The 26,191-nt window shown below is 43.6% G+C and overlaps 1 protein-coding gene across 6 annotated transcripts in view; it reads right to left on the bottom strand.

Moving 5' to 3' along the window:
• The window catches only part of LOC133956383 (neuron navigator 1-like), an 82,634-nt gene that overhangs the window by 16,702 nt on the left and 39,741 nt on the right, over window positions 1-26,191 (bottom strand). For all 6 annotated transcript variants that reach the window (XM_062391368.1, XM_062391367.1, XM_062391363.1 and 3 more), the window contains 2 exons: window positions 4,621-4,759; window positions 1,366-1,672 (listed from right to left, as the gene is read on the bottom strand). In XM_062391368.1, the coding sequence (XP_062247352.1) occupies window positions 1,366-1,672; window positions 4,621-4,759 (446 nt within the window). The remainder of the gene's footprint in view (window positions 1-1,365; window positions 1,673-4,620; window positions 4,760-26,191) is intronic.

Here is a 26,191-nt window from a genome sequence, read left to right on the forward strand (position 1 = left end):
AGAGTAGCAGTAGAAACAATCACTCATCATTCTACACTAAAGGCAAACTGTGGTTGGTATATAGAACATTGTGCGAACTATAGAATGTGTATTCTAGACACAGTGTTATTGAACTGCGACACAGTGCTCGTCTGTCGTTGACCTCGAAGAATGTCAAAGACTCATTTAAATTCATGAGCTCCTCCTCGTTGATGAGCTACGAGATCCAATCTCCACTCTGCTTTCCATCGACTTCATCATCTGATTAATTAACCTCTGAAACTCTCATACTGTTCATGCGGTTGACATCAGTAACAATAGCAGCGTTGCGCACACATCAGAGGCTGCTTCACTTGTTTGGTGTGTATCTGTCACTTCAGCAGCTGGCAATGCAAACATGGTCCAAAGGAAAGAGGATTGTTTACACATACACTGCCCAACTAGACTGGCACACAACAGCACAACTAATATCCTGTTGTTTTGGTTGTCTATATGTGTGTGTGTGTGTGTGTGTGTGTGTGCTTACGTAAACAGCACACAGATGGTGAGGTTTAAACGCAGCCGCACAATCCTTGCTATTGTGCTCTTTGTGTGTGAGTGTGTGTTTGTGAAGTGCGATGGGTGACACTGTTTAAGGTTGGCACAATCTCCGACCTGTCTGCACAGTGGACACACACACACATGCATACAAACTATTAGCAACACAAACACTCACTGTCTCTGGGCCAGTTGCTTTGGGTACAAGGCCTTTATCTAAGTACTATAAATTGTCTCTGTCAGGCACAAAAATAAAGCTTGGATAGAAAAAAAAACACTTGGTCAGTGCTGTGTGTGTTTGTGTGTGTGTGTGAGAGTGTGTGTGTGTGTGTGTACGGCTGGCAGGAAGGGTGTGGGTGGTGATGGGCGTTTGATACATGGCACCACTTTCTAAAGGCCCAGAGGGTGGGCTGCAGCTGTGGATGAATGTGTGGGACAAAGACAGTGAGTGTGTCTGTGACAGTGTGTGTGGGTGTATGACTGCCAGAAAGACTGGAATATTAAAAGACAGCCAGAGAAATGTGTGAGTCAGCTCAGGTTATGAAACCATTTCATATAAAGCTATAGATTCGTACACTTCAACATTCGTCTGTGGATTTAGCTACTTTCAGACATGGACTTGAACTTTAACACTTCATGAAATTTCCCAAAGGGGATGTGTGTGAGGACACAAATGTCTAAGTCAGCTGCTCCAGGTATTATTTTTTTCCTGCGAACCCTGAGTTTTCCAGACATTTTCCTTTGTGTGTGAACGTATCTGACCCAAACCATCTCCGGCTGCCTTCCACATACGTAAAACGCAAACTGTTCAAATCTGAAAAGGTCTTCAGTGTGTGTTTCTCCACCTACCTGCCACTTTCAGGCCACTCTGAGAGGTGTGGGTTATCGGGGATGTGACTCCCACGGGTGGGTTTCTTCCTTTCCTCAACATGTTTCCTTGACCCAGGGTTTGAGGCTTCTTCAGTTCACCTTTACCTCCTTCCAGCCCCTCCCCGGGCTGCGGCCTCGTCTTTTTCCATTTATTGGCCGATTCGGACTTGAGGCTTCCTGTGTTGTAGACGCTGCTGCCTTGGCTCTTGCAGCCCGGTTTGGCATCATCGGTGTCCCACGAAATGCCGCTCTCCACCAGAGATCGCTTCTCTGCATCTGTACGCATCTACAGAGGGACAGAAAGACAAGTTCTATGAGACTGTATTTTGACAGAATGTGTTATTACTGAGTGAATGAGATTAAACTTAAGGTGAGATAAGTGGAGATAATACATTTGTGTTTCTCTGATTGTCTACTTATCAATTATGAATTTCCCTGCATGTCTTATCTGAAGGCAAACGTATTTGAACTAGAATCATGTCACCCTTGAAACCCCTCCTAGCTAACACAACTTTGTGTGACTAAAATCTAGTTTAACTCTGCGTGATTCAGTGCATGTTACAGAATTGGCTTAGTAAACTGGGATGAATGATGGCATGCAACAACTTACTGAGTCTTTTATGAAAAAAAACACTGTCTCCCTTATATTCTGTTCTTAAGTGTTCACCACAGGTCACAGTTATTAGGTTAGATATTAGGTTAGAGCCTCAGACTCCCTCTGAGCAGGAAAAACATGTCTGACCCAGTCAACCTAAAAACCCACTCAAAGATGTCTCATCTTCCCCGTCTAAATCCTATTGTGTGCTCTGGTTGAACACTTCAAACGAGAAGTGGACAGTCACAGCAGGGGGAGGAACTGCCCACAAATACACACATATGTACTGTGCACACACCACACACTGACCCCACATCTAAGATCAGACACAAAGACTCACACACACTTGACTTACATACAGACAGCTCAGCCTTGAAACAATCCAATAAGAAAGAATGTCGAATGTGAAACTAAAGGAAATGAGAAACCCATGACTGAAGGTCTTCTGTGTGTTTATGAGGGGAATGCGTGCGAATACACAGCTTCTTTATAGGAAGAGTGTGTACCTGTTTATGGATGACTATAAGAGGACGCCCTCGACAAAAGTGGATTAAACACACCCACTGTCGGGGACTGACAGTCACACAATGCATCAGGAGATGTGTGTGTGTGCCAGTGCAGGACATTGCACCTAACATGCAGTTCCCATGAAAGCTCATATGCTGAATTCCTTTTTTATTAAAACCAATAGACCCCATGGGCAGGTTCACATCACACGAGGAGGTGGAGGTATGTGTGAGTGTGTGTGTCCTGTCTGACCAGACCCTGTTGATAAAACATTGTAATTTCCTCACACACATTCCCTGATTATTAAAACATGGAAGGGGGGGGGGGGGTAGGGGTCGAGATACCCATCTGGTCAGGAAGTCACCTCAAAACATGGATAACAACGCAAACAGATGGACAATGAGACAGATAGTAAAACGCAAACACACATGCACTACTAAGTACTAAGTGTATTAACTTCGGCAATTTGTCCGTCTCCTTGTGGAAATGAGGAGATTCAGGTTTTTGTACCACCCACATGGACCACCACCACTTTCTGGCTGTAATTCTAACTTCCTCTCTCTCCAACATGTCTTCTCTGTGTGTCCTTTCTTCATTACCCTTCTCCCCCTCAACCTCATATCTCTGTTGAGCTTATTACACAATACGTGGGAGGGGAGAGGAGAGGACGTTAAGCAAGTGGGAAATTAAAATCAACAGGAGACACTAAGACAAAGAGGAACCGACAAAGGGATAAGATTAGCTACCATCGGCGATAGAACGAGGAGCCATGTGTATTTGACGATAGCTGGTGCATTATGAGGTGATGGTGGGTTGCCATGGCAATGATGCCATGGGGGGTAATGGTTGCTATGACTCCTGCTTCTGGGCGTGGAGGGAGGCGCCCCGGTTCTTCCAGCTCGCTGGCCTGGATGCCGGACTGCAGATGGCCCTGTGTGTGTGAGTGTGTGTGTTTGTGTAAGTGTGTGTGTTTGTGTAAGTGTGTGTGTGCAGATGGCCACACTCTAGACCTGTCCTTCAATATATATATATGGAAGAAGACAAAGGCCCGGGCTCTCAGCATCCCTGTGCTTTGGTTGCCATGGCTACCGTGATTTCCCATCTCCCTTCAAACTCCCTCTGTCTCTCGGCCTCTGAAATTCAACTGAATCAGTCGCATAAACCACATGGTGGAGGTGTGACCTAAATCAGACACTTTCACACATACATAAACACAGACTCACAAACAAATACACACTCTGTCTGGACTCCCTAGAGCGTCAGCTGGATCTCAAAGAAACTGGAGCAGAGCTGTAGACAGGATTTTAGAAGCGCTGAGGTCACGAGTCCCAAATCCTTCCACTCCCGCAGCAGATTTTTTGAGACCACAGTGTCGCAGTGCTCTTCAGTGAATCAACACATTCCCTCAGGACAGTTACTTCTAAAGCCCAATTTATCCTTCTGCGCCAAAGCTGCATCGTAGGTACGTATGTAGCCTGAGCACAGGGCCGAGCATTCATACCTGCGTGTACGTGTGTGTGTGTGAGTCACTCTACAATTACAGCTCCGAAACAGTAGTCGCATGTAGAGTTTGTATATGCTGGTGTGGAGCGTCTTCGGATTCCTGGTCCGCTTATTTAAAAATTCTCAGGCGTCTCTGTTTACTTCAGAACAAAGGCGAATGCTACTAAGCTGGTTGTGTTGAAGTTGGAGCCAACACAACCATAGAGTAATTACTTTTTCTTGAAGAACTGCAACGAAGAAAAGAAAGACGTCGTCCGCGTTCGTTCCTTCAACTCAATTCAAAAATGGTGGCGAGTCTGCTGGAAATGCAACACTACCAACATGTGTGTGCCATGAACACGCTTACACATCAGTGCAGATGTGATAGCATGGGTTTTCAATAGAATACTGAATCAGGCAGAGTACTGCTACAGGCTGTGTGTGTGTGTGTTTGTGTGTGTGTGTGTGTTCATGTGTGTCTTCTGAGCACTCTGTGTGTGACACCTCATTCAATGACGAATCAATATTTCACTGGATTAAAGGCGTCATCAATACTGTATCCAGCACACACGTCCGTCTGTCTCTGTCAGTTTGTGTGTGTGTGTGTGTGTGTGTGTGTGTTTTGTAATGCTCTTGTAAACCTCACTTACCACTATGGTTGAGTTCCTGCGGGAGCCGAGGGGGGTGGTGGGAAGCGAGTTGAGAGTGGGACTGGTGTTGAACTCTTCGGAGCTCAGGTTGTCTGAGCCGTCACTGAGGCCGCTGCTGATGGAGCTGCTCTCATCCCAGCTACAACAGAAAATGAGAAGAAGTGTCAGGCAACATATTAAAGTAGTGATTTCCACCCAGGGGTATTATTTGTACTGCAAAGCTGAGTTATCCGCTCAAACAACTGGATACAGGTAATGGGTAATGGTTTAAAGGAGTCAGAGGAATGGATACAAATGACCACACAGACCTAAACGTTGACAGTTCAGTTGTGTGAAACCACTTGACTCTTTCAGAGAAGTGGTGCTTGAGTTCATGTGATAGGACGGTGTTGGCATGTCTAAATAAAGATGGCACTAATGTATTGAAGGGTCACAACTAGGAGAACGATGCAATGTCCTTCTTAACACATACACCATTATTAGTTATAAAATGGCCACGTTCAAAACCAAAGGGGACAGGCCCTAAGTCCCAAAGCATATAGCGTGCAGCTGTGAGCCGGTGATGAACCCTTGAAAGCATATACAGTTGCTAATAATGATCACTAACATCAACATGGATCACATAAAAGCGCTCATACCCGAGAATATCTTAGAAAACAGAGCAATCTGTGTCGGATATCTCCCGAGTCTGTTCAGTGCATGAAATACCCACCAGCTCAGTTACATCAGCCATTGGCTCTGTGTTGTCTCGTTTGTCTTTGATTAAATATTCATAGATGCAGACCTCATTTAGAAAGCTGCCTGCTCTATATACCTTACTTTCACACTGCCGGAAACTTGGCAAACTGCAATTCAGAGCACTCTCGACATCATCTCAACCCACACGCACAACCACACAAGCACACAAAAATAGCACTAAAGAACATATACACTGATACATGCGCCCACGACTGCACGTAGGAGGAGAGTCTGTGAAGTCTGGCCACATGGCACATATCTTCTTCGTCTTTTTACCGCAAGCATTTATTTACTTGTGGATAATGGTGACACAGTTAAATATTAGCAATCCATGATGTTCATTGCTTTCCTGGATGCACATTATTAAACACTATTCTATGGAATCTTTTTATACCTATTTTTTCTACTTCTGATTGACTGTTTATGTTTTTATTCAATTATTTGGCTGCAACCCTGTTTACCCCTAAAACTCTTAAAAAGTGTTTTGTGGACTCAAACTCTTCACCCACCCCTCCATCGACAGAGTGGTGAGAAGACATTGAGTGGATTTTCATTTTTCTGTGAACTGTCCCTTTAAAAAGAGGATTCAAGTTATTGGTGGCGTTTGGAGTTTGAAGCTATCTGACGACTCAACAGTATCAAATACTAAAGCTGCAGTAATGTGAGAGATCAGGTCATATAAACCTCAAGAAATAACTGGAACAAGTCTGTCATCCAGCTCAGCACAGTGGCTTGCAGGGGTGAGGAGGTGGGGGAGAACAGGGGTACACGTGTGAGGCGGTTGGGTGCACATTGGCCTCTGTACATTAAATAGGTCATGTTGAGGAAGTTAGGGGGGTTGGGTTTTTCTCTCATTGGGGTCATAAGTCAGACCGATATCATACGATACTGTAAAGCAAGTGGAGAGGGTGGGGTTCCCTAATGAGGTCATGTATACTGTGGCACATTGGAGGACGGAGAGGAGAGAAAGCGGGGTAGGCCTTCCGGTCGGGTGCCTCTGTGGGTCACACTGTGCCCTGGGGGACTCGACGGCGGGGACCGGGGGGAGAGGGGCGAGAGGGATAGAACTCCCTGTCTGGCCTGTGGTTATTAGACATTGAAAAAAGAGAGAGCAGATGAGATTTAAAATCTGTACTGGGCCTTGTCTATATGCCAGACTAAGATTAAGGCCAAATTTGATTGGGCCAGACACACTGAGAGAGCCAAGCTTCACTTTCTGTCTTAAAGTGAAATGCTTAAACACTTCAACTCATTCAAACAAGTAGAAATATAGTGTTGTAGTGGGAAGATATAGGCTATTTGTGCATCTTTCATGTTAATTGTAATTTCTTACATACCCACAAACCGCAACAGATATCATTATAAAAAAACGTATTAAAAATTATATTTTTTATGAGATAAAGCAAATACATTAAAAAAACTATATTTATATACAACAGTGTTTGGGGAAGTGTGTGGAATTATCTAATCAACAAGTAAATGAAGTTTCTAGGATGTAGTGCTGCAATCAAAGCTGATCTCGATTGCAGTTTCATACTAGATTGCTATGGGCCCTTTATTACACACATGCAATAGACATTGAACTCATACAGATGTTATGTACTGGTTCCAAATGTGTGTGCATGTGTCCATTGTTCATTTTCCACTGAACAAGCCCTGGAAAATAAACGTCCATTCAGGAGGTAGAGCAGCTGAGGTTTTACCACAAAGCAATACCTGTCTCTTTGTCTCTTGATATTCAGAGCTATCCGTGTGTGCACCAGTGGGTTCTTGAATGATAATGCCCTCTCTGATGAATTATTAAGGCGTGATAAGTAACAGTGCAAACAGCCTCTGCAAGGTTAGGTTGTCACTCAGCCGACACATGTGAAGAAAAGAGAGAGAGGATTGAGATGAGTTCAGATCCAACTTCAGGGACAGCACCAGCAAAACAGAATAGAATAGAAATCAGAGGACTAGTGACGTCAACTTAAAGAGGATTTGGAAAGAGAAAATCAAGTATTTTAATCACCGAAACGAGAGTTGATTCTCCTGAAAAAATCGTATGAACTTCTTTTGATGTAGAGACGACAAAAGCTATTTTATGGTTTTGATGAGACCAAAAGACAGAGACTGAACAGAGACTAAAGGATTAAAATAGAGTTCAGATCATTGTGACGCCAAGAGAAATATCAGGAATCATAAGTCAGAGTGTGAATTTCAATACAACTGTTTTGGCAATAAGTTAGAAAGCCTTCTAACTTTGATGGGTCAAGTTGTCACGTCATACGTCAAAACTTCTCAGTTCTCTGAGGAAATCTATTCTCGGGTCGTCAGAGACTTTAGACGACATATCTTGAAGGTCGTGAGATGCTGTTTGTCCAAGTTTCCAAGGTTTTTGAAGAAAAAAAAAAGGGTTTTCTGATTTCCCTAGAAAAAATACTGAGATCCTCGATCAGCGCAGACATAAATCTGGCTCCAGCTCCTCTATACTCCTCCATCAACTCCACTGGGTGACATAAAAGGGAGGCAGAGCTTGAAGAGAGGGCGATGAAACACAAGGATACTCCAGAGAAGAGAGTGAAGTGGTATGTGGAGAAAAGAAAGAACAGAAAAGAGAGCTTTAGTGGGTAGAGAAGTGACAGAGAGGGCCGCCTCAACTTCTAAGGACTCTATGCGCTTGCTAAAGACGATTGTCTCTCATCTCTTCATCACTTCCACCGACTCATCTCCTCCTCCTCAATCCACTCCATCCTATCTTCCTTTAACAGCAGCTGCTGAAATCTGCGGCTATAATCTCTCCTTGCTCCGCCTCAATTTTTGTATTCCTAGGCAGCAGCTGCAGAGACTGAGGGATAATATTAGCAGCTAATTCATCTGCATCGCCCCTCTATCAGATTAGCTAGTGTCACACAACCAGCCACTTCCCCATCACTGTCGCATTTATATTCATATAAATGAGCCCGACCCAAAGTTCAGCTTCTTCTAAAAGGCTAATACCACTCAGCTAAAGGGCTGGATCTCTCACCAGCAACATTCCAGATGCAACAAATGAAATGATGGATTTCATGAAATTACATATGCACGTGGTGCTTATATAGGTCACTGTCCTTTTGTGACTTTAGTCATGATGGAAGTTCAAGAACACAGCTGCAGGGAAAGGACCAAGACGCTGAGGAATGGTATCCTATGACTATAATTTTATAAGCAAAATTAATATCATTGTTGATTTGATTTAGGATGCAATAACTGTCAGTTAAGCTGAGTTGCATTTGATTAAACTCATTTTTCACCTTCACAAGGCCTTTTTTTTGTGTGCACCATGTGCAGAAGGGCAGCGTCCAGCTGAGGAGAGAGTTTGCCACATGGACACAGTGTATTCTGCCAGCTACACACAAGTGGTTTCCTACTCTGTCTTCACGCATGACGTTATAACTGCACCACGAAAAGAAGGATAAAAAGCCACAGTGAAGTGTTCTGTCGTCCGTCCAGGGCCGACTTAACATTTCATAATCTCTCCGCCTCTTGCGAGCTGCAGAATATTTGAAATGGTTTGAATACTTCTCTTATTTGCCACATTATAATATAGGTCACAATTGTCAATGTGCATCACATCCTCCTGTCACAGAGACATGATTTCTTTGTTTCTGTTTCGGTCGCACACCCACACAGAGCATCATGAGAACGGTTGAAAATCTGCAGCCGAGCTAACAGTTTAAGAAGCGACTGTATCCATCCACTGCTCAGACAATGGAGTCAGTTCATTTGATCACAGCGTGAAGGGCCTTTCTTTGCTGCTCATTATGAGAGCTCTTCTCTCCTCTCATTGAAGGATGGGCGATAGAAAAAAATTTAAATACAGTAAATCGAGAAGGAAAAAAAAGCCACTGCAAAGACAAAGCAGCTTTGCCTGTGTTTTTTTTTTTTTTTATAGAGCAGTGCTTGCTGAGAGTTGGAGTCCTGCCAGCCAAAGGAGGCAGACTTCACAGTATTGCTTAATAACCTGTTGTATCTAAACAAACAGTTGCATGAAGGCCACTTGGATGACTGTGATGTTTGACCTTGCTGCATTGTCCGAACATGGAGGATTGATAAAATTGACAACTAAGCAATTACCTCATCAATAGTCAACGGACATTATAGAGAATGCCAGTGCACTTAGGCAAAGCCGGAAAGCAGATCAATAGCTAGGAGGAGCATAGTATCATTATCAATCCTGTTACCTCTATGATGCATCACTTTGCAACAAACGCTAATTATTCCACTGGACCGGCAAGATGAAATGATTATGACTGTGTAGCAATGTGACCTTAAACTATCTGACCAATCAACAGCTGACAGGAAGTAAACATTAAGTCCACCGATGCGAATAAGACCAACAGATGGTGCAGGTTAGCTTTAAAATAGTATGCTGTACATGCGCCAAGTTTTCATCCCAATTCAAGAATAAGTTAAAACAAAATCCAGAAAAACAGGAACGGAAAATAAGAGATAATTCACATTGAGATAAACAGCTGAAGGTTCTAGGTTTTCATGGGGTTAAATGTGTCCTTATCCGCAGCGAGATTTGGACACAGACTCTTTCACTTGTTTAAATACATGGAAAGTGTTTCTGCAGTCCTGCAGCGGACAGGAACTTTCCATTCCTATTAAAGATACAAAGTGTCACATGGCACAACCCAAAATGGCTAAATCAGAAGGGTTCCTGGTGGTAGTGATGCTTTTTCAGGCAAATGGAAAGTGGGGCAGTGCCAGACTGACACTGGGCAGCTGGTTGGAAACCAGAGGGGGCAAAAACAGTACGAATGGGCTGCTGAAGACATTAGATTCTTTATAGACAAAATATGTGGGACTTTAACGGGTGATAGAAATGACAAATGAGTGAGACACATTGTCTGTGTGTCTGTCTGTACATGTTGATGTAGATGTCAGATCAGCTTGAAGGGGAAGTACACAGCAGGATGTTAATATACCTAGATACCTAGAAAAAACATTGCGAGAAAACCTTACAAGAGAAAATCATTTCCGATTATGCTACCAACAAACCACATTCCACCTTACAGCTACACAAAGAACACTGAACTGAATTCCATAAAGCTTACTGAGCTTACTGGAGCAGTATCGGTGAGGGAGGAACCCATTACATTTTTGTGTGGATCCTGATCAGGGCACAGATCCAGGAATTTATTTTCATTCTATCTAAAATTGTGGGATAGGACAATTTTCACTGATTTCTCAAGAGAATAATTATTGAATCTTGATGAAAAAAAATCTGGCATATTTAGGGGACTGATATGTATGAGTCTCTGCAATTTGGTGCAGATCCAAATGAAAATTAAAATCTAATGATTTTTACTTTGGTTAATAAGGGGACTGTCGGGCCTCGCTCAACTGAGAACCCTTCTAGTTCATCATGTTCAAAAAGAGAAACCACAAAGAAACGGTGTATCTCAACAGCAACATCCTGACTGAACCTGTCTCCTTTAACTTCCTGAAACGGTTTCAGTCCGGACATGAAACCCAACAGAGATGGCTGCTTTCTCACAGTATTTACACTGCTGTAAACACATGTTCACACACACAGGCTAAATCAAGATGACTCATTTTCAGGGGAGAGGAGCATGACTGACCACACCCTATATCCGTGTTTCCTCTTTCACAAACACAACTGTGTACAGTAGAGTGAAGTATATTCAAGAGTAAAACAAAAATGAAGAACTAAGAGGATGAGCTCACATACATGTACGTTGTTTACCTGATAACATGAAAGAGAGTGTGAGAGTGGATGGTGAGCACAGATGGCTAACACTATGGGTCCCTGGACCACTTGAGCAGCTTATCACCAGAAAAAGAAAAAAAAAAAACACACACACACACCAACACACACACAAATCACCTCTGTGGCTTATAAGCACGGCAGATTGTCCCTTTACAATCATAATGTTCCAATCACAGGAAATATAGAAATTGAGATGTAATTAAGATATATTGGCATGAGCAGGTAAAACATTCTATAGGTCACAACGGATTTGAAGCTGCTGTGTTATTCTGAATAGCATTATGCATCACTATAAGGCCTTATACGGCTTTGAAAGAGTTGCTCTGGAGGCACAGCCTATATTATATCTTGAAAGTCTCAAACTCTGACACATAAAGCCGGTACAGACATAACACAGCGTTAATATTTAACTCCAAACATAGGCTGTGGTGTCCATGGTATACATCACCTATCAGTTATTGTATTTACGATGCAGGTAGATTGATTATAACTTTAGTTTTAGATACTTGTTTCCATCTGCAGCTCTGCAGAGTTATGTTCTTATCAAGGACACGCTGCTGTACATGATGTGTTGACATCTAGTCCCGCTCATAAATCACTGATTCCGCCACTTTTTAATGAAAGCCTGTTATTGGCTTAGAGCATTTAACAACAAGTCTGCTGTTGAAAACGGCTTTTAATTAGCTTCCCAACACAGGTTCTCTGCTGAGCTGTATTGTTTAACACTTACAGTAAATCACTTGACAAGAACCAATTAAAAACTGGATTGTGCAGGCAATCTGCCTTTGGGTACACACTCGACAGAGAAATTAATTTCCTCTTCCATGTTATTTATGATTTCCTCTCTGTTCTGTTTCCACCATGTGATAAGAGGAACAATGTGTGATGGGTGAGTGGACAGTGTCTCTTTAACACAAACACACTAACACACACAAGTATTTGGGCATTACAGGGGATTACAGAGCAGGCTGGATTTAATGAGCTCATAATTACTGCTAATTCCATCTGCCACCAGGATCAGACCAGGCCAGGGGCCTTGTTGAGAGGTGCTCTGTGTGTGTGTGTGTGTGTGTGTGTGTGTGTGTGTGTGTGTGTGTGTGTGTGTGTGTGTGTGTGTGTGTGTGTGTGTGCGTGCGTGCGTGCGTGTGTGTGTGTGCGGGTCTGTGTCCATGGAGGAAAAGACGAGGTCACATCCCTAAATGGCCATCACAGAGGAGAAACCCTGTTGAGACTTCAATGGGCATAGGCCTGACAGCGAATGGCCTGAGGGTTTAGGACACACACATCCACACATTCATTCTGTATACACATACACAGCAAATGCCACTGTCCCCTGGAGTGAAGCTTGAATTAGCTGTCAGAAGTGTGTGATGGCTGGTGGAATCAGCGGCTTTGCTCCTGTCACTGCTCCTCTGGGGGTGAGACAAAGCCAGCCAGGCTCAGATGTGTGTGGGAGAATACTGAGGTACATCATTATTCCAAATTTTCCAGAGAAAGAGACAGATTCTACAAAAGCCCAAAACAAACAATCTTTCTATTCTTTTATCCGTGTGACGGAGTTGGAGATTGATAGAAAGCAAAAAGTGCACAGTCAAAGAAGAGCAGAAGTTGCTTTGGTGAAATTTATCTCTGAAGCTCTTCTCTCCTCCTGACCTCCCCAGGGTGGAAGGATGGAGATCAACACACGCCAACCAAGATTCTACTTTCCTCTGAACTACTTCCATCTACCATGAAATCCAACAGGAAAATCAAAACACTGAACAGCTCCAACCTGCTTATAAGGAACTATGAGTGTTGAAATATTCTTGGAACCCAAAGAATTGTGTGACTGTTGGTCGTGCTGACACCTACTGGGTCATCTTGTTCTTTTCATACAGAAAGGCCCAAAAAGGAGAACAGTGGAGAGATGTGCAAAGAGGATTCCTGGGGAGGAACCAGGCACATATTTGTCTCTGTGCTCTTCATCTTCTTTGTATTTGTCTTCTTCCTGCTCAGCTCGAACAGGGTTAAAGTTGAAAGGTTACTGGCCCCTTGACTAAACATGGCTACCCCAGGTCTTTGAATGCAGCCACAATACAAACAATGCCTTTTGAATCTATATTAACAAAGCATTGATCACTGAATAAGAAGGAGAAAATTGTTCAAATTTTTCTACACGAATGTAGAGAGTATGACAAATTGGGTTAAAGGAACATTAAGATGTCTGAGTGTTAGGTTTTCTGACCAGCAGCGCTCTACTATGACCCAGTAGCCCTTGACCTCTAAAGTTCCTCTCTTCTCTACAAGAGAGCAGGAAGCAGAAGAGGGACAGCACTCCTGGGACGAGGTGGAATGGTCTTTTAAATCACCTCCATAAGTCGTTCAGTCTGAGGTGCAGTGTTGAGCGCTGCCCCGCCCCAACTCAGGGGCTCAGAACCGGAGAAGAGCTCACAAGGGGAACCCCACTACGCAGAGGCCCAGGACAAGGGGTTTGGATCCTGGGTTAGAATTACCCCTGGCCTCCCTCCAGTTATGTCAGCTGACTTAACGGCTGCGTGAATTAACAGCGCACAGGGGATGTTTTGGTTTGAAAAAGAAGGTGGAACCAGCGAGAGAGACGAAAGGAAAGGAAAAAGGGAAGAAGAGAAAGAGAGGGAGGTACCCCTTTTGAATGAAGCACGCTTCTTCCAGGTCGATGTTAACTTGAACCAGCTGTGCGAGAGACGGTGCCGCAGACGTGCAAAAGTACAAACACGCACAGTTCCTCTGACAGCTGCCTTTTGATCAACAGAATATAGTAATGCAACAAAAACTCTGGACTCTGGAGCCACACAGAGTAACAGTCAGCTGTCTGTAGCCCAGAGCAGAGAACAGTAATATCCTGCGAGAACGCACAATCACTGCTACACACGCCAAAACAAACACTAAACAACACTGACAACAAAACAAATAAAATATGATACAGCAAATGGGTTGTCGTTTGGTTGTGGATGGGGAAGGTCTTATCGAGACCTGATTCATATTACTGATACTGAGAAATCTATTCCAGCGAAGAGGGCAATGTCCATGTTTATCAAATGTGCCAAAAAGGGAACCAACACCATCAGTCATGCCTCCACTCAACAGATGGAGGAACTATGTTGTCAGCATGATATGAGCCGGAGTTCTCTGGGCAACATGGCGAACAAATGCCTCCGTCAGGACAAATGGTTCAGCCCTGAAAATATTTTGGAGGGCATCCTCTCCCCAAATAAACTATAACGTAGAAAGGCCTGATTATTTCCCCCCCGATTTGCATTCAGTTCAGTGAATGCAAATCGTCCATGGAGCTAATCACTACAGCTAATTCCAACCCATTTGATTAAATGTTAATCTCCTCCATCAGTGAAGAAAAGAGCCACATTGTTTTCCACATTTCTATGAGATGTTACACATGCACGGACTGGATAAGAAGACTGTGGGCTGATTAATAGAGATGCTCAGATACCAGCACCAGAAAAAAATCAGATACTGGCGAAAACGCTGGGTCAGGCATCGGCAAATACACAAATCTATGTCCAGAACTTTAAAGGATATTATTTTAAATCTGATAAAACAGCAATTTTCTTTTCAAAGGATATCAAGTCTTCTTCGCTGCTCCGAAACAACAGATAGAAAAATTGATAGAGAGTGAACAAAGTGAGAATGTGATGGCATAGCTTTTGTTCAAATCGAATCAAGCTGCACAAAGACGCTACACATCAGAGCAGAACACCGCTAAGCATCTGCCAAAGGTTGTCCAAACACCACCTGAGCAGAAGAGAATGAAAGGCTCATTGACTGGAGCAGAGATTCTCTTTCACGTCTCCTGGCTGAGATAAAGCAGACACCTATTAAAACACACACATTACTCCCCTGCTGTGTGGAGGAGACAGACAGAGCGCTGTGTGTGTGTGTGTGCGAGTATGTGAACGTATGTGGTGAGGCGACGGACAGGCCTTGGGGCGCACCCGACAGAACTCACACCCATCACCTGCTGTCACTCCTGACACACACACAAACACAAACGCACACACATACACACTGGTCATGCCACTTAAAGTTGTTACAGTGAGTTTGGGAGACATTCCTCGGCCTCAGGCTGCACAAAACACACACACTTCACATTCCAGCGCGTGTATTCTGGGGTTCCACTCCCTAATCCCCCAACATATGCAGACGCACATATGCATACCAACCCATGAGTGCAGAGACACACACAGAAATAAAATGACAGATCCAGAGGTTCCACTGAAACTGGAATCTGCAGCCGGGAAGTTCACGGCTCCAACACAAACAGGAGGAATCGACTCAATTTTCATTTAAGTGAAAAGAATAAGGCCTTGGAAGTTTCAATGGGAGACATTGTCTGGGCTACATTAACTCTGCCAAGGAGGTTATGTGTTCAACCCTGTCTGTTTGTTTGTTGGTAAGTTTTTATGTTTGTTTGTAAGCAAGTTTACACAAAAACCACGGAATGTATTTCCATGAAAGTTGGTGGAAGGATGGGACCAAGATTTGGTGGTCAGGGGACGGATTCAGTGAATTGTTTTCATTTTCTTTAACGTTCCATAGAAAAGAATGATATTTATGAGTGTATGCAATTTGGTGCCGATCTAAATACAGACTTGGATCTAGTGAATTTCAATGTGGTTCCATAAGGGGGTCGTTGGGCCTTGGTAAGTGTTCTATTAACTGTTGGTCTGGTCCCACGTTTGCTAGGAAGCTCACTCAGGTGAAAATGACATCCAGAGGTCATTATTCTCAGTGGTCTCTCCCGTCCCCAAAGAGCCTGTTAAGGTGCAATGTTGTCTGGCTGCAGGTCCTTCTCTGGCTTTGATGTAACAGAGAAAACTCAGTAAACCACGGGAGGCCCCACCTTGTGAAAACATGAGCCCTGTTTGTGAACACATGCTCCTATGTGTACGATAAAACAGTTTATGTGTCTTACAAGCACAGGTTACAGGCATGTGTTGTTTTTGTTCGTGTCTGCCTAATGACCTTGTACTCAGGCCAAATAAACCTGTTCACTTAATTATGAAGCATCAAGAATATGCCTGCAGGAAATCAATGTGGACACAATTTGTCCATTCATCCAAACAGAAAATTAAGGAATTGGTGAGTAAATCTAGCAAATCGAGTAAATAGATAAAGTAAATCTATCTATCTAATCTAGCTGGCAGAATGGACAGACTAAATAAGGCTGTTTTTAAGGCCTGGCCAATAAAACTATATCAGTAATTATCGCAATAAAATGTTCATTAATAGCAATATAACAAAAGTTCAATATATATCAGAATAATTCTTCAATTGTGCACAGTGAGGAGGTTTTACACATAATTGATCTATTTCAGATGTTTATACTGATTCACTGTTTATCAAGCGTTAGTCATTCTCTGCTCATAAAAACAAGTTTAACATCACAACTTTCACTCAGGAGCAAAACTTTAAATAACTTTAAACTTAAATAAAATAATAATGGGGGCATTTATCGTAATAAAATAACGATATCTACTGAAATTAAAATGTTTATCTTCATATCATTTTAGGCCATATCATCCAGCCCTGAATTTTTTTTTTTTGTCGTGTGCTCTGGCTGATCAGCTGCTCGATCAACCAGTTGTAAATATTTTTGATCGCTCTGTGGTATCTATGAGAACAGGAACCTTGTTGCACCTTAGAAATGCCACAACGGATGGAAACATTTCAACATCTCTCTCACTGAGCGTGTGGGGACATGTTTGTGGGCTGGAGAATCATGATTCCTGTTCATGCATCATGATTCATGTAAGAGAGAATAGATTATCAACAGTCCGTTGAATCTAAGTCTTTTACAGACTGAGTCAGCACAGTGTGTTTCAAAAACAACCCTAATCCATGTTTGACTCTCACACCTAAGACAAACGTTGATTATCTGTGTTGCACTGGAGAAACTGACTACATTTACTTTGCCACCAATATTCCAACTATTAACCTTATCAGAATAAGGAATTGTTTTTATTGTGTCATTTACACGACTTACTAACAGGATGCTCAATTCACAACATTATGGGTGTTTCTTTCTAAATTTGTAAAAGCTACAACTTTTCTTCATCTTTCCATCTTGTTTTATCTTGTTTTCTTCATGCGTTGTCAGAAATCTGCCGTATGTCGATGTTGTAAAATAATGTTAAAACTCGGACGTAAAATTCGATCAGGGCGTATACATGTCTACATAATGCGACTTATGTTGGAATACTCCACGTGTATTAATTCAAGAATCACTCGATTTATTTGGATTAAGGCAATCAGAAAATGCTGTTTACATATCGGTAACTTATTCAGACTGTTGGTTTAACTAGGTTTATATCAGGCTATTGGTTTCCATGTAAACGTGGTCAGTGTTTCACCTCATTGTTGCTGGTATGCTGGAAAAATGTTACTGAACAGGTACCAAACAGGACGTAGGTTAAAAGCTTCTTGAACTGTCAGCTGACAGGTGCTACCTGTCGAACCTGATCAGTATCTCTCCACTCCTCCACACAGATGCACGTGATTCTAGATTAAAACATTTACTGCAGGACACAGCGACTCCAAAAAAGCCTTTAACCAGGTGGAGCTGCTTTTTCACCAGTGACCAACACTTCCCATGCAAAGTGACATCAGCTATGAGAAGAGTCTGGTCTTCATCACGGTGACTGAGCCGCCATTCGTTTTTAATTAAAACAAACAGAGGAGATTTGGGTGTGAGGTGCGTTAATGAGTGATGTCACCAGGTCGCAAATCTGTCGTGTGGATGAGGTTGCGTTGTGTGAATCAGAGGGCGATCTAGAGAGGGGGATAGGTCATGCTGAGAGGGTTATTTGTGTTGTTTTCAGTTGACAAAACACACACACACACACACAAACACACACACACACACACACACACACACACACACAGATTGAGTTGATGTTGGCTTGCCTTCAATATGACTAATATAGTTGATCAAATCTTTGTGTTGGCTTGAACTGGTGTGCTTATGCATGTTTTATGTTTGATTAAACACACACATGCTGACACCCACTCACTGTTATTCTGCTCGAACCACTGGCTTCAGTCATACTGTTAGGTGACTGCCTGAACTCTGTGTGTGTGTTTGTCTGTGTGTGTGTGTGTGTCACATTCTACATATTTATCAGTCTTTTGACAGCCAGTCTGTTTAAACACACGTGTCCAACTCAAACACAGATAAAACCACGCGAGTCGGTCCTGTGGGACTCTGAACTGTTTGTGAGTGGTTTCAATTGTTAAAGTGTTTCTGTCTGCTGGGTGTGTGCATGTGTGTGTCTCTAATGCCCTGATATTAGGCCCCTCTGCTCTAATAGGTTTACATAAAGGGTCGATGGATGCTGTAGGGGTCAGTCAACCAAAAAGAGCACAGCTGACCCCCACCACCCCTGAAAACCCTTACACACACACACACACACACAAATGATTCAATAGAGCATCTCTGTCTGTCCATGCTGTCATAATGCATCTGTGAAGCAGAACTGCTCTTTATGTAATTCTCCTTTTCTCTGTCTTCTGATGCTGCTACATTTCCTCAGCCACCATGCGCTGCCCACTCACATCAGCTGGCCTACATCAGCCCACACATTGACACACACAATTAGATCATTCTCACATGGCATGCAGCAAAAAGATGATTTGGAGGAGGTTTGCAGCGTTTCGCCCAATCAAAGCAGACACATCGACTAGAAGGCGTAGTCAGAATGTAGGTCAGTGTTCTGCTCGGTGTGGAGAATGCGGTCCGGTCCTGCAGCGGATCGATCAATGCGAACACACCCACACATGCGCTCAAATACACACGCACACACACATACCTGCATGCGAACACCAGCAACCAGTTGTCATCGCATTCAGCTTAAAACAATGGACGAGCCAGCAGACCACTTAAAGCGCGCGTGCACACCGTACACGTGCACGCCCACATGCTGCATCCACTTACACTATTCTCATTAGATGATTAACAATAAAGCATTCCCTCTTTCATGGATTTCTATTAAGGCTTTCAGTTGCTGACTGTCCTCACCGGTACAACAGCACAATGCTGATTCAACACTTTGCGCATAGAGGTCTGTGCCTGTATCTACTGTATAAAGCTCCATCTACACGCTCAGCAAAAGCCCGGTCTTCAGTGGGCGTCTAGACAGACACACAAGGTCCAACAACCGGCTGATGTGAGCGCATGCCGGTCACAATGTAATGAAACGTGCCACCAGGCAGCGTTTGCAATTTTATCAATATGACTGGACGCACCGCTGCTGCCACCGCTGCTTTTTACGCACTGGCTCCGCCGGAGCTTCTACCGCAGCCCCACTCAACACCTTCAGCCACCACGCACACACACGCACACACTGTGAACACAACACACACGCAAAAGCAGAGTCACCGGCCCTTCACGGAGCCCCTCTCTCCTCCGGGATCCTGCGCTCTCAGCTCTCATCCATTTTTACCTGGACAGAAAGTGCATTGTCCTCCCCGCGCGCTGCGGAGCCGGGAGCTGCAGCATTTTGCCGTTCAGCACGCGCCCGCTCATCCTCCAGCCGTCCGAGCCGCTTCACGCCGCTTTGTTCCGGGGACACATTATTTCTTCTGAAGCGAGACAAGGGAGGGAGGGTTCACCCGGGTTGCTTTCCGCCGCTGACAACCGGGGCACCGCCTGCACGAGTCAGCAGCGTCAACTGACTGACCCACTCCCCGCAGTGCCTCCACTCTCACACACTCCCCTCTCTCTCTTCCTCGGAGGGAGGGAGGGAGGGATAGATAGAAAGGCAACACCCCGAATACCTCCTCCTCCTCCTCCTCCTCCTCCTCTTTCTCTTCCTCGGGCCCTCGTTTCACAGATCGCGACCAGCTGTGCCTTCTCCAAAAAAGCGCGCAGAGCCGCAGGATAACCACGCAGTCATCACATTCTCTAAGGAGACATGTCAAAGACATTTTGTAAATCTCCAGTCAACACACCGAAGAGAGGACACACCCCTCTGAAAAGCACCGACTCTGCCCTCTGATATCTGAAGGGCCAGTGCTACATTCAACACTGGCATCTGTTGTGGTGGATGGAGCTCTCACTTTGTTTAGGCTAGTCCATTCCTTGAGTCCAAGTTAAAATACACTTCACTGCACGACTGGATAGTTATCTGGGCATGCGATCACCAGGTATTTGAGCAGAATTCACTGATCAAAAGTGAAAGTGTTCAGGAGAGTCTTCGAAACACTCTGTAACTAAGTTGGATTATTCAATGTTGGACGGTATCTGACACTGATTTAACCTGTCTGTCTGTCTGTCCATTAAGTGTTAGATATAAATGGCCTTGATGGTTAATAGATAATTTATTATTGCCGCAGCAGTTTGTAAGAAAAAAAAGTTGCTTGCCGGGGTGTAGCATTCTTCATTGTCTTGCCTTTGTCATCTCCACTAAGATAGATAGATAGATAGATAACTTTATTCATCCCCGAAGGGAAATTAAGTCGTCATAGCAGCCGGTACATTTGAATTCAATAAAATACAATAGAATAAAATATAAAATACTAGGGCTACGTTGTAGCACTTGCGGGCCCGAGCACCCGCACGTTGAAGCCTGTTGCGGTCGGTGGAGAGAGCGATCGATGACCAAGCGCACATCATCGATCGAGCATGCACTTCTCCACGTTGCATGCGTTTTGCGCTCTGCGGCAGTAGGTTTGCCAGTAGGTGGCGCCATCACTATTATTACGCACAGACATATAGATCTGTTCAAGTAGGCGCTCTGATGTAGCGTGAGAAATTTTGTGTCAATTGGACAATGTTTCCGCAACTTAATTTTCACACTGATCAATAGGTGGCGCTATGATCCTGAACTAATATTCATATATGGAGCTGTTCTATTCAGGATTGTGATCATAGGTCAGTAGTTTGGAGCCGGTTGGATAATGCAGAGTGGATTAACAAAGTACTTCCTGTTTCCTGGCGAATCAGTAGGTGGCGCTATGACACTGAGGAAATATTGACACATAGAGCTGTTCAGGCTTGTACTCTTATCATGTGACAGAAGTTTGGTAGTGATAGGACAATGCACAGTGTAATTATGAAAACATCGTGTCCTTTGGCGAAGGATGATCCTTCGCCAAACATCAATGTTTACATGGTTTGAGGAAATGTCACAATTCTGACCATGATCTAATGACTTGACTGATCTGATTTGAGCTGTATATTGTAAATCAGCCAGGAGCAGTTCATCAAAGTATAAAACATGTCACTTCCTGTAGCCACCAGGGGGCGCTGTAATTTCAAGTCATAATTTCTGTGTAGATGTCATCAGGATGGCACCCTTGTCTTACATGTCTAGTTTGGACTCGATTGGACAATGTATGTCCGAGATACAGAACCTCGTGTTTTGATGGCGTTTAATCAAACTCAAGACGCCACGCCACGGTCACACGGTGTGACGAAAGGTCAATCTCTTAATCACTTTTTATCTCCATCTTGTTGTGATGGCACTGATCTTAATTTGAAGTTAATCTGATGAAAGCCCTGGGACAAGTGCATCAAGTAAAAATGTGGAATATGGAAAAAAAATGGCCACTTAATCCAAAATGGCGGCCTCCCTGTTTGGTCAAGCATACCTATCCAAGATAATTTTTTGTTTGTTATGAAACGACACATGTCCCGATAGATTTGTATAAATGTCGGCCATCGTAGTGCCGGGGTTGCCCTATAGGGGGCGCTGGTCAGTTTTTTTGCCACGCCCATTTCTTAAAACCATATGAATATCTTCAGGGGGGGGCTGTTGTTACACACATGTAGTTTGAGAGAGATAGAATCATGAACACTGAAGTTACAGCAATGTCGTGTTTCACGGCGAGTTGATGAACTTTAATGCCACGCCATTCATATGGCGTTTGACGAAAAGTCACGGTAATCTTATGTCTTCATTGTCAATGTCTTGGGACCCATTTGATACAGTTTGACATGGTTGAGGTCAGTGGATGAGGAGAAATTCATCCATGTGTAAGACAAGGAAAAAACAAGACATTTCCTGTTGCCACCAGGGGGCGCTGCGGTTTTAAGTCATCATTTATGCATAGATGTCATCAGGCGGGGACTATTGTCTTACATGTCTAGTTTGGACTTGATTGGAACATGTATGTCCGAGATACAGATGCCCGTGTTTTGATGGCGTGTAACCAATTTTTAACTCCATGCCACGGTCACACGGTGTGATAAAAAAAAAATCCCTCAATCATTTTTTATCTCCATCTTGTTGTGATGACACTCATCTGAATTTGAAGTTGATCTGATGAAAGCCCTGGGACAAGTACGTAAAAGTAAAAATGTGGGATATTGCCAAAATGGCCACTAAAAGCAAAATGGCGGACTTCCTGTTGCGTTTTTCATAATGCTCCATGAGACTTTTTTTCATGACTGGTCACGATACACCTATATCCAGATTTTGATGAAAATCCGTTATGTGGAAACCTAGGGGCTGGTTCCAGGGGGCGCTGTAGAGCCATTTTGCCACGCCCAATTCCAATTACTCCAGAATACTAAAATATCCGCAGACCCTGAATTTCCTGCAAAGTTTCATAACTTTTTGAGCATGTCTAGACCCTGAAAAAGCCCCCCAAAGGGAAATAATAATAATAATAAAAATCCTTACAGATTCAATAGGGCCTCTCACCATTCGGTGCTCGGGCCCTAATAAAGGGGGTTTTCACTAATGTTTGCTTGTTAACAGGATAATATTAAAACTTCTGGACAGATTTACACAAAATGTTTTGAAAGGATGTTTATATGGGTCAGAGGAGAACCCATTCATGTTTGATGGTGATCTGGAACCGAGGGTAGATCCAGGATTTTTTTTATCTCACTTACTTTAACACAGTGAGCTTTCGGGGACAGATTTCTATCAGTGTTTGAAATTTGGGCCTTATAGCGCCAAGTATTCTCTTCTATCGTTTAGAATGACACTTTTCTCATATATATGTGGATGTAAATAGGAATGAGTTGGAGTTTTAATGGTCATACTTGCGTAAATTACTTTAAATTTGATTTACAGTAAATGAACATTTCTAAGTTTATTTATTACTGATGAATATCACTCAACAGTCGCCCAGTGTCTGGAGGAAATGCTGGTTAACAGTCGAACCGTCTGTGGCATAAATAAGCCTCAATCAGGATGTAATGAAGCGGGGAGGGTAAATGACTCCACTGTTTCTATTGTAACACAGTGTGTATTGGCTATTGGAGACTTGCGGAGGAATAGAGTGGGTATCATGTATCCACTCCCACCGAGAGCTCTGCCCCCCTCACAGCATCCAGTGGTGTTTAAACACTTTAAGGCTCTGAGTGGACCCCAGTGAATAGATTTGACTGTCTGCTGGGTCAGTTCAATAAATGAATGAAGGGTGAGAAGGACAGAGAGAGGCAGTCAGAGGAGGGGGGGGGGGGGGGGAGCTGGAGATGATTAACGCCGTCTTTTCACTGGAGACAGGAGAGAGAAAATGGTGTTAGAAAGAAATAAGAATGCAGAAATGGAGAGATTGGAGAAAACACTTCACCCGGAGAGAGAGGAAGAGAAAAAGATCATTAAAACGCTCTTTTTAAGCACTGGGGGAACAAAGGCAGGATTATTCAGGCCACTGCTCATCCGTACCATGCAGAGCCAGGTGGACACAGAGTGTATGTGTGTGTGTGTGTGTGTGTGTTTCAGGGGGTCTGATTGGCACACTGGCATGAGGGTGTTTGGAGCCACTGCTATCGTTGTTGCCTATGTTACTAAAGGAAAGAAAACAGTTTAAATGAACACACAAACACACTCATGCTCACACACACTCACACACCAAATCCTGCTCAAGTCAGTGGGAGCTTAACTCTCATCCCAGTTTTTGGAAGGGTCCTCTGGACAGCGCTCTGCGTCGGTCTGGCCAGCTCCGCTTCACGTCCAGACATGCCCCCCTCTGTCTGCCTCTCTGTTTATTTGGCTCTGCGCATCAAAGAGCAGCTCCCCTGTCCCTGCTACTCTCCTTTTCACCCTGGACCTGAGACCACACTGCTTGTTTTCAACATCAGTGCATGTGTGTGTGATGCAGCAACAGGACCAGTGTAATAAGGTGGTGATGTAACTGTGTAATGACAGTATACAGGAAGGGGTCATCCCTGTGACCCTGGGAACCTGTCACTCCTCTGCTGATGAAAGAGACGGGAGACCTGGGAAAGCTCATCCCCCTTATCAGAGCAGGAACACACAAGGACACACACACACACACACACACAAACACACGCACACCAAGAACACTTACTAACTCACAAACTGTATACAAACAAAAATAGAACAACCCCCCACACACATTTACCAGCCTGGAGAACTCCTCTTCATTTGAACTGTCAGCCTGTAATCTATTATCTTTTGCTCTTCACACCACAACACTCTCTTTTCCCACTTTATCTCCCCATCCACACTCATTTAACAAGTCCTACGTTGTCTTCCAAGACTCAAGTCATCTGGAAAAACAAACTTATTTACCTGTTGAGAATAACTTAAAAGTATATAAATATAAATTAAGAAAATTAATCTTTACTTTCAATGAGTGATTAGCTGCTACACAAACAAGTATTGTGCCAAATTTGGAAGAACTGCCTCTGGGCTCCTCTCACAGCTTTAACAGCTTCAAGTCCATGTTGGCTTCCAGGTCAATATTGAGACTGAAAGGTGAAAAATCAAATGAATCAATCAAATAATAGTTATTTAAAAAACAATGTTTACTACACCTATTAATAAACCTTGTTGTGAGTGTTGTACCAGTAGTCGTTTGCGTATATACTGTAGGTAGGCCCACACAGTCCTAAGCAGATTTAAATCTCCTCATACACACTTTTGTCTGATTTCTTTACAAACAGCCGGCTCCCTCAGAGCCAGAGAGTAAGGGTCAAACCAGTTTGTGTACCTGCATGCTCAGTCTATTAGCTCACCAACATCAGACCATGGTTTTAAAAGCCACCAGTACTGAAAACACATCACAGGGACACACTCAGAACTTTACATCAAAGCCTGTATGTTCCAGTCTGAGAAGTTGCTCTCATGGTTAATTGAGGGACCCTCCATGCCTGGACCACCTAAAGCATCTAATTAGCCTCTTTCTTGGAGTGGACCCTATTCCTGAAGGACTACTCTGCTGAGGACATTGTGAAGTAGAACTGCTCAAAAAATCTTGACTTCAAAGATCCTTCTTCTTTCACGAGACACAAAAGAAAAAGGAAAAACTGCCACCACAATAGAAAGGTGGAATATGGCACAACAGGTTGGTGCAGCCAGTGCAACCTGTGTTTCCTGGGAAAGTAATGAGGGTATGTTCACTGTTGGGAGCACTGGTGCACACGGGAAAGGATGAGATTATGAGATGTTGTAATGAGGAACAACAGGAAGAGGGAACCATGGCAGGAGGGCCAAATAAGAAAAGTGTGTGACTAATGTCAAAAGAGCTCCAGAGAATAACACTGTGGGAGTCAATGGGAGGGAAGCCGGGTTAAGTCTTATGCGCATTACAAACCCCCATCACACCCCACTGTTAAACTTCCAAGGCTCAGCAGTAGTGTGCATATTGTGTGTGTGTGTGTGTGTGTATGTGTGTGTGTGTGTGTGTGTGTGTGTGTGTGTGTGTGTGTGTGTGTGTGTGTGTGTGTGTGTGTGTGTGTGCGTGTGTGTTTGGGAGTGTGTGTGCAGTCTAGATTTGAGACGGCTTCAATCCAAAGCTTCTCAAAAGCTTGTCCTTAACCATGCAGTTTCATTAACCCCCTATAGAGGAAGTAAGAATGTAGTGAGGTTGTATAGATGTAGAGGGAAGGTACGAATGAGCGCGCGTGTGTGGGGGGTGGGGGGGAGGGGCAGACTGTGGGAACCAATCGTCTTCTAAGAAGGAACCTCCCCATTTACTCAAACTTTTCTCAATGACAGAGAAAGTAATTTAACACTGAAACCAATGTTTGACACAAACAATGACATTTGTTCTTCAAATACAATGTTGGCTACATTTGCTTTGGTAGCGGCAAGCCCTGCACAAAAATTCAACATCTCTGCA

Source organism: Platichthys flesus, chromosome 7 (genome assembly GCF_949316205.1).
Source record: "Platichthys flesus chromosome 7, fPlaFle2.1, whole genome shotgun sequence".
Classification (NCBI taxonomy): Eukaryota; Metazoa; Chordata; class Actinopteri; order Pleuronectiformes; family Pleuronectidae; genus Platichthys; species Platichthys flesus.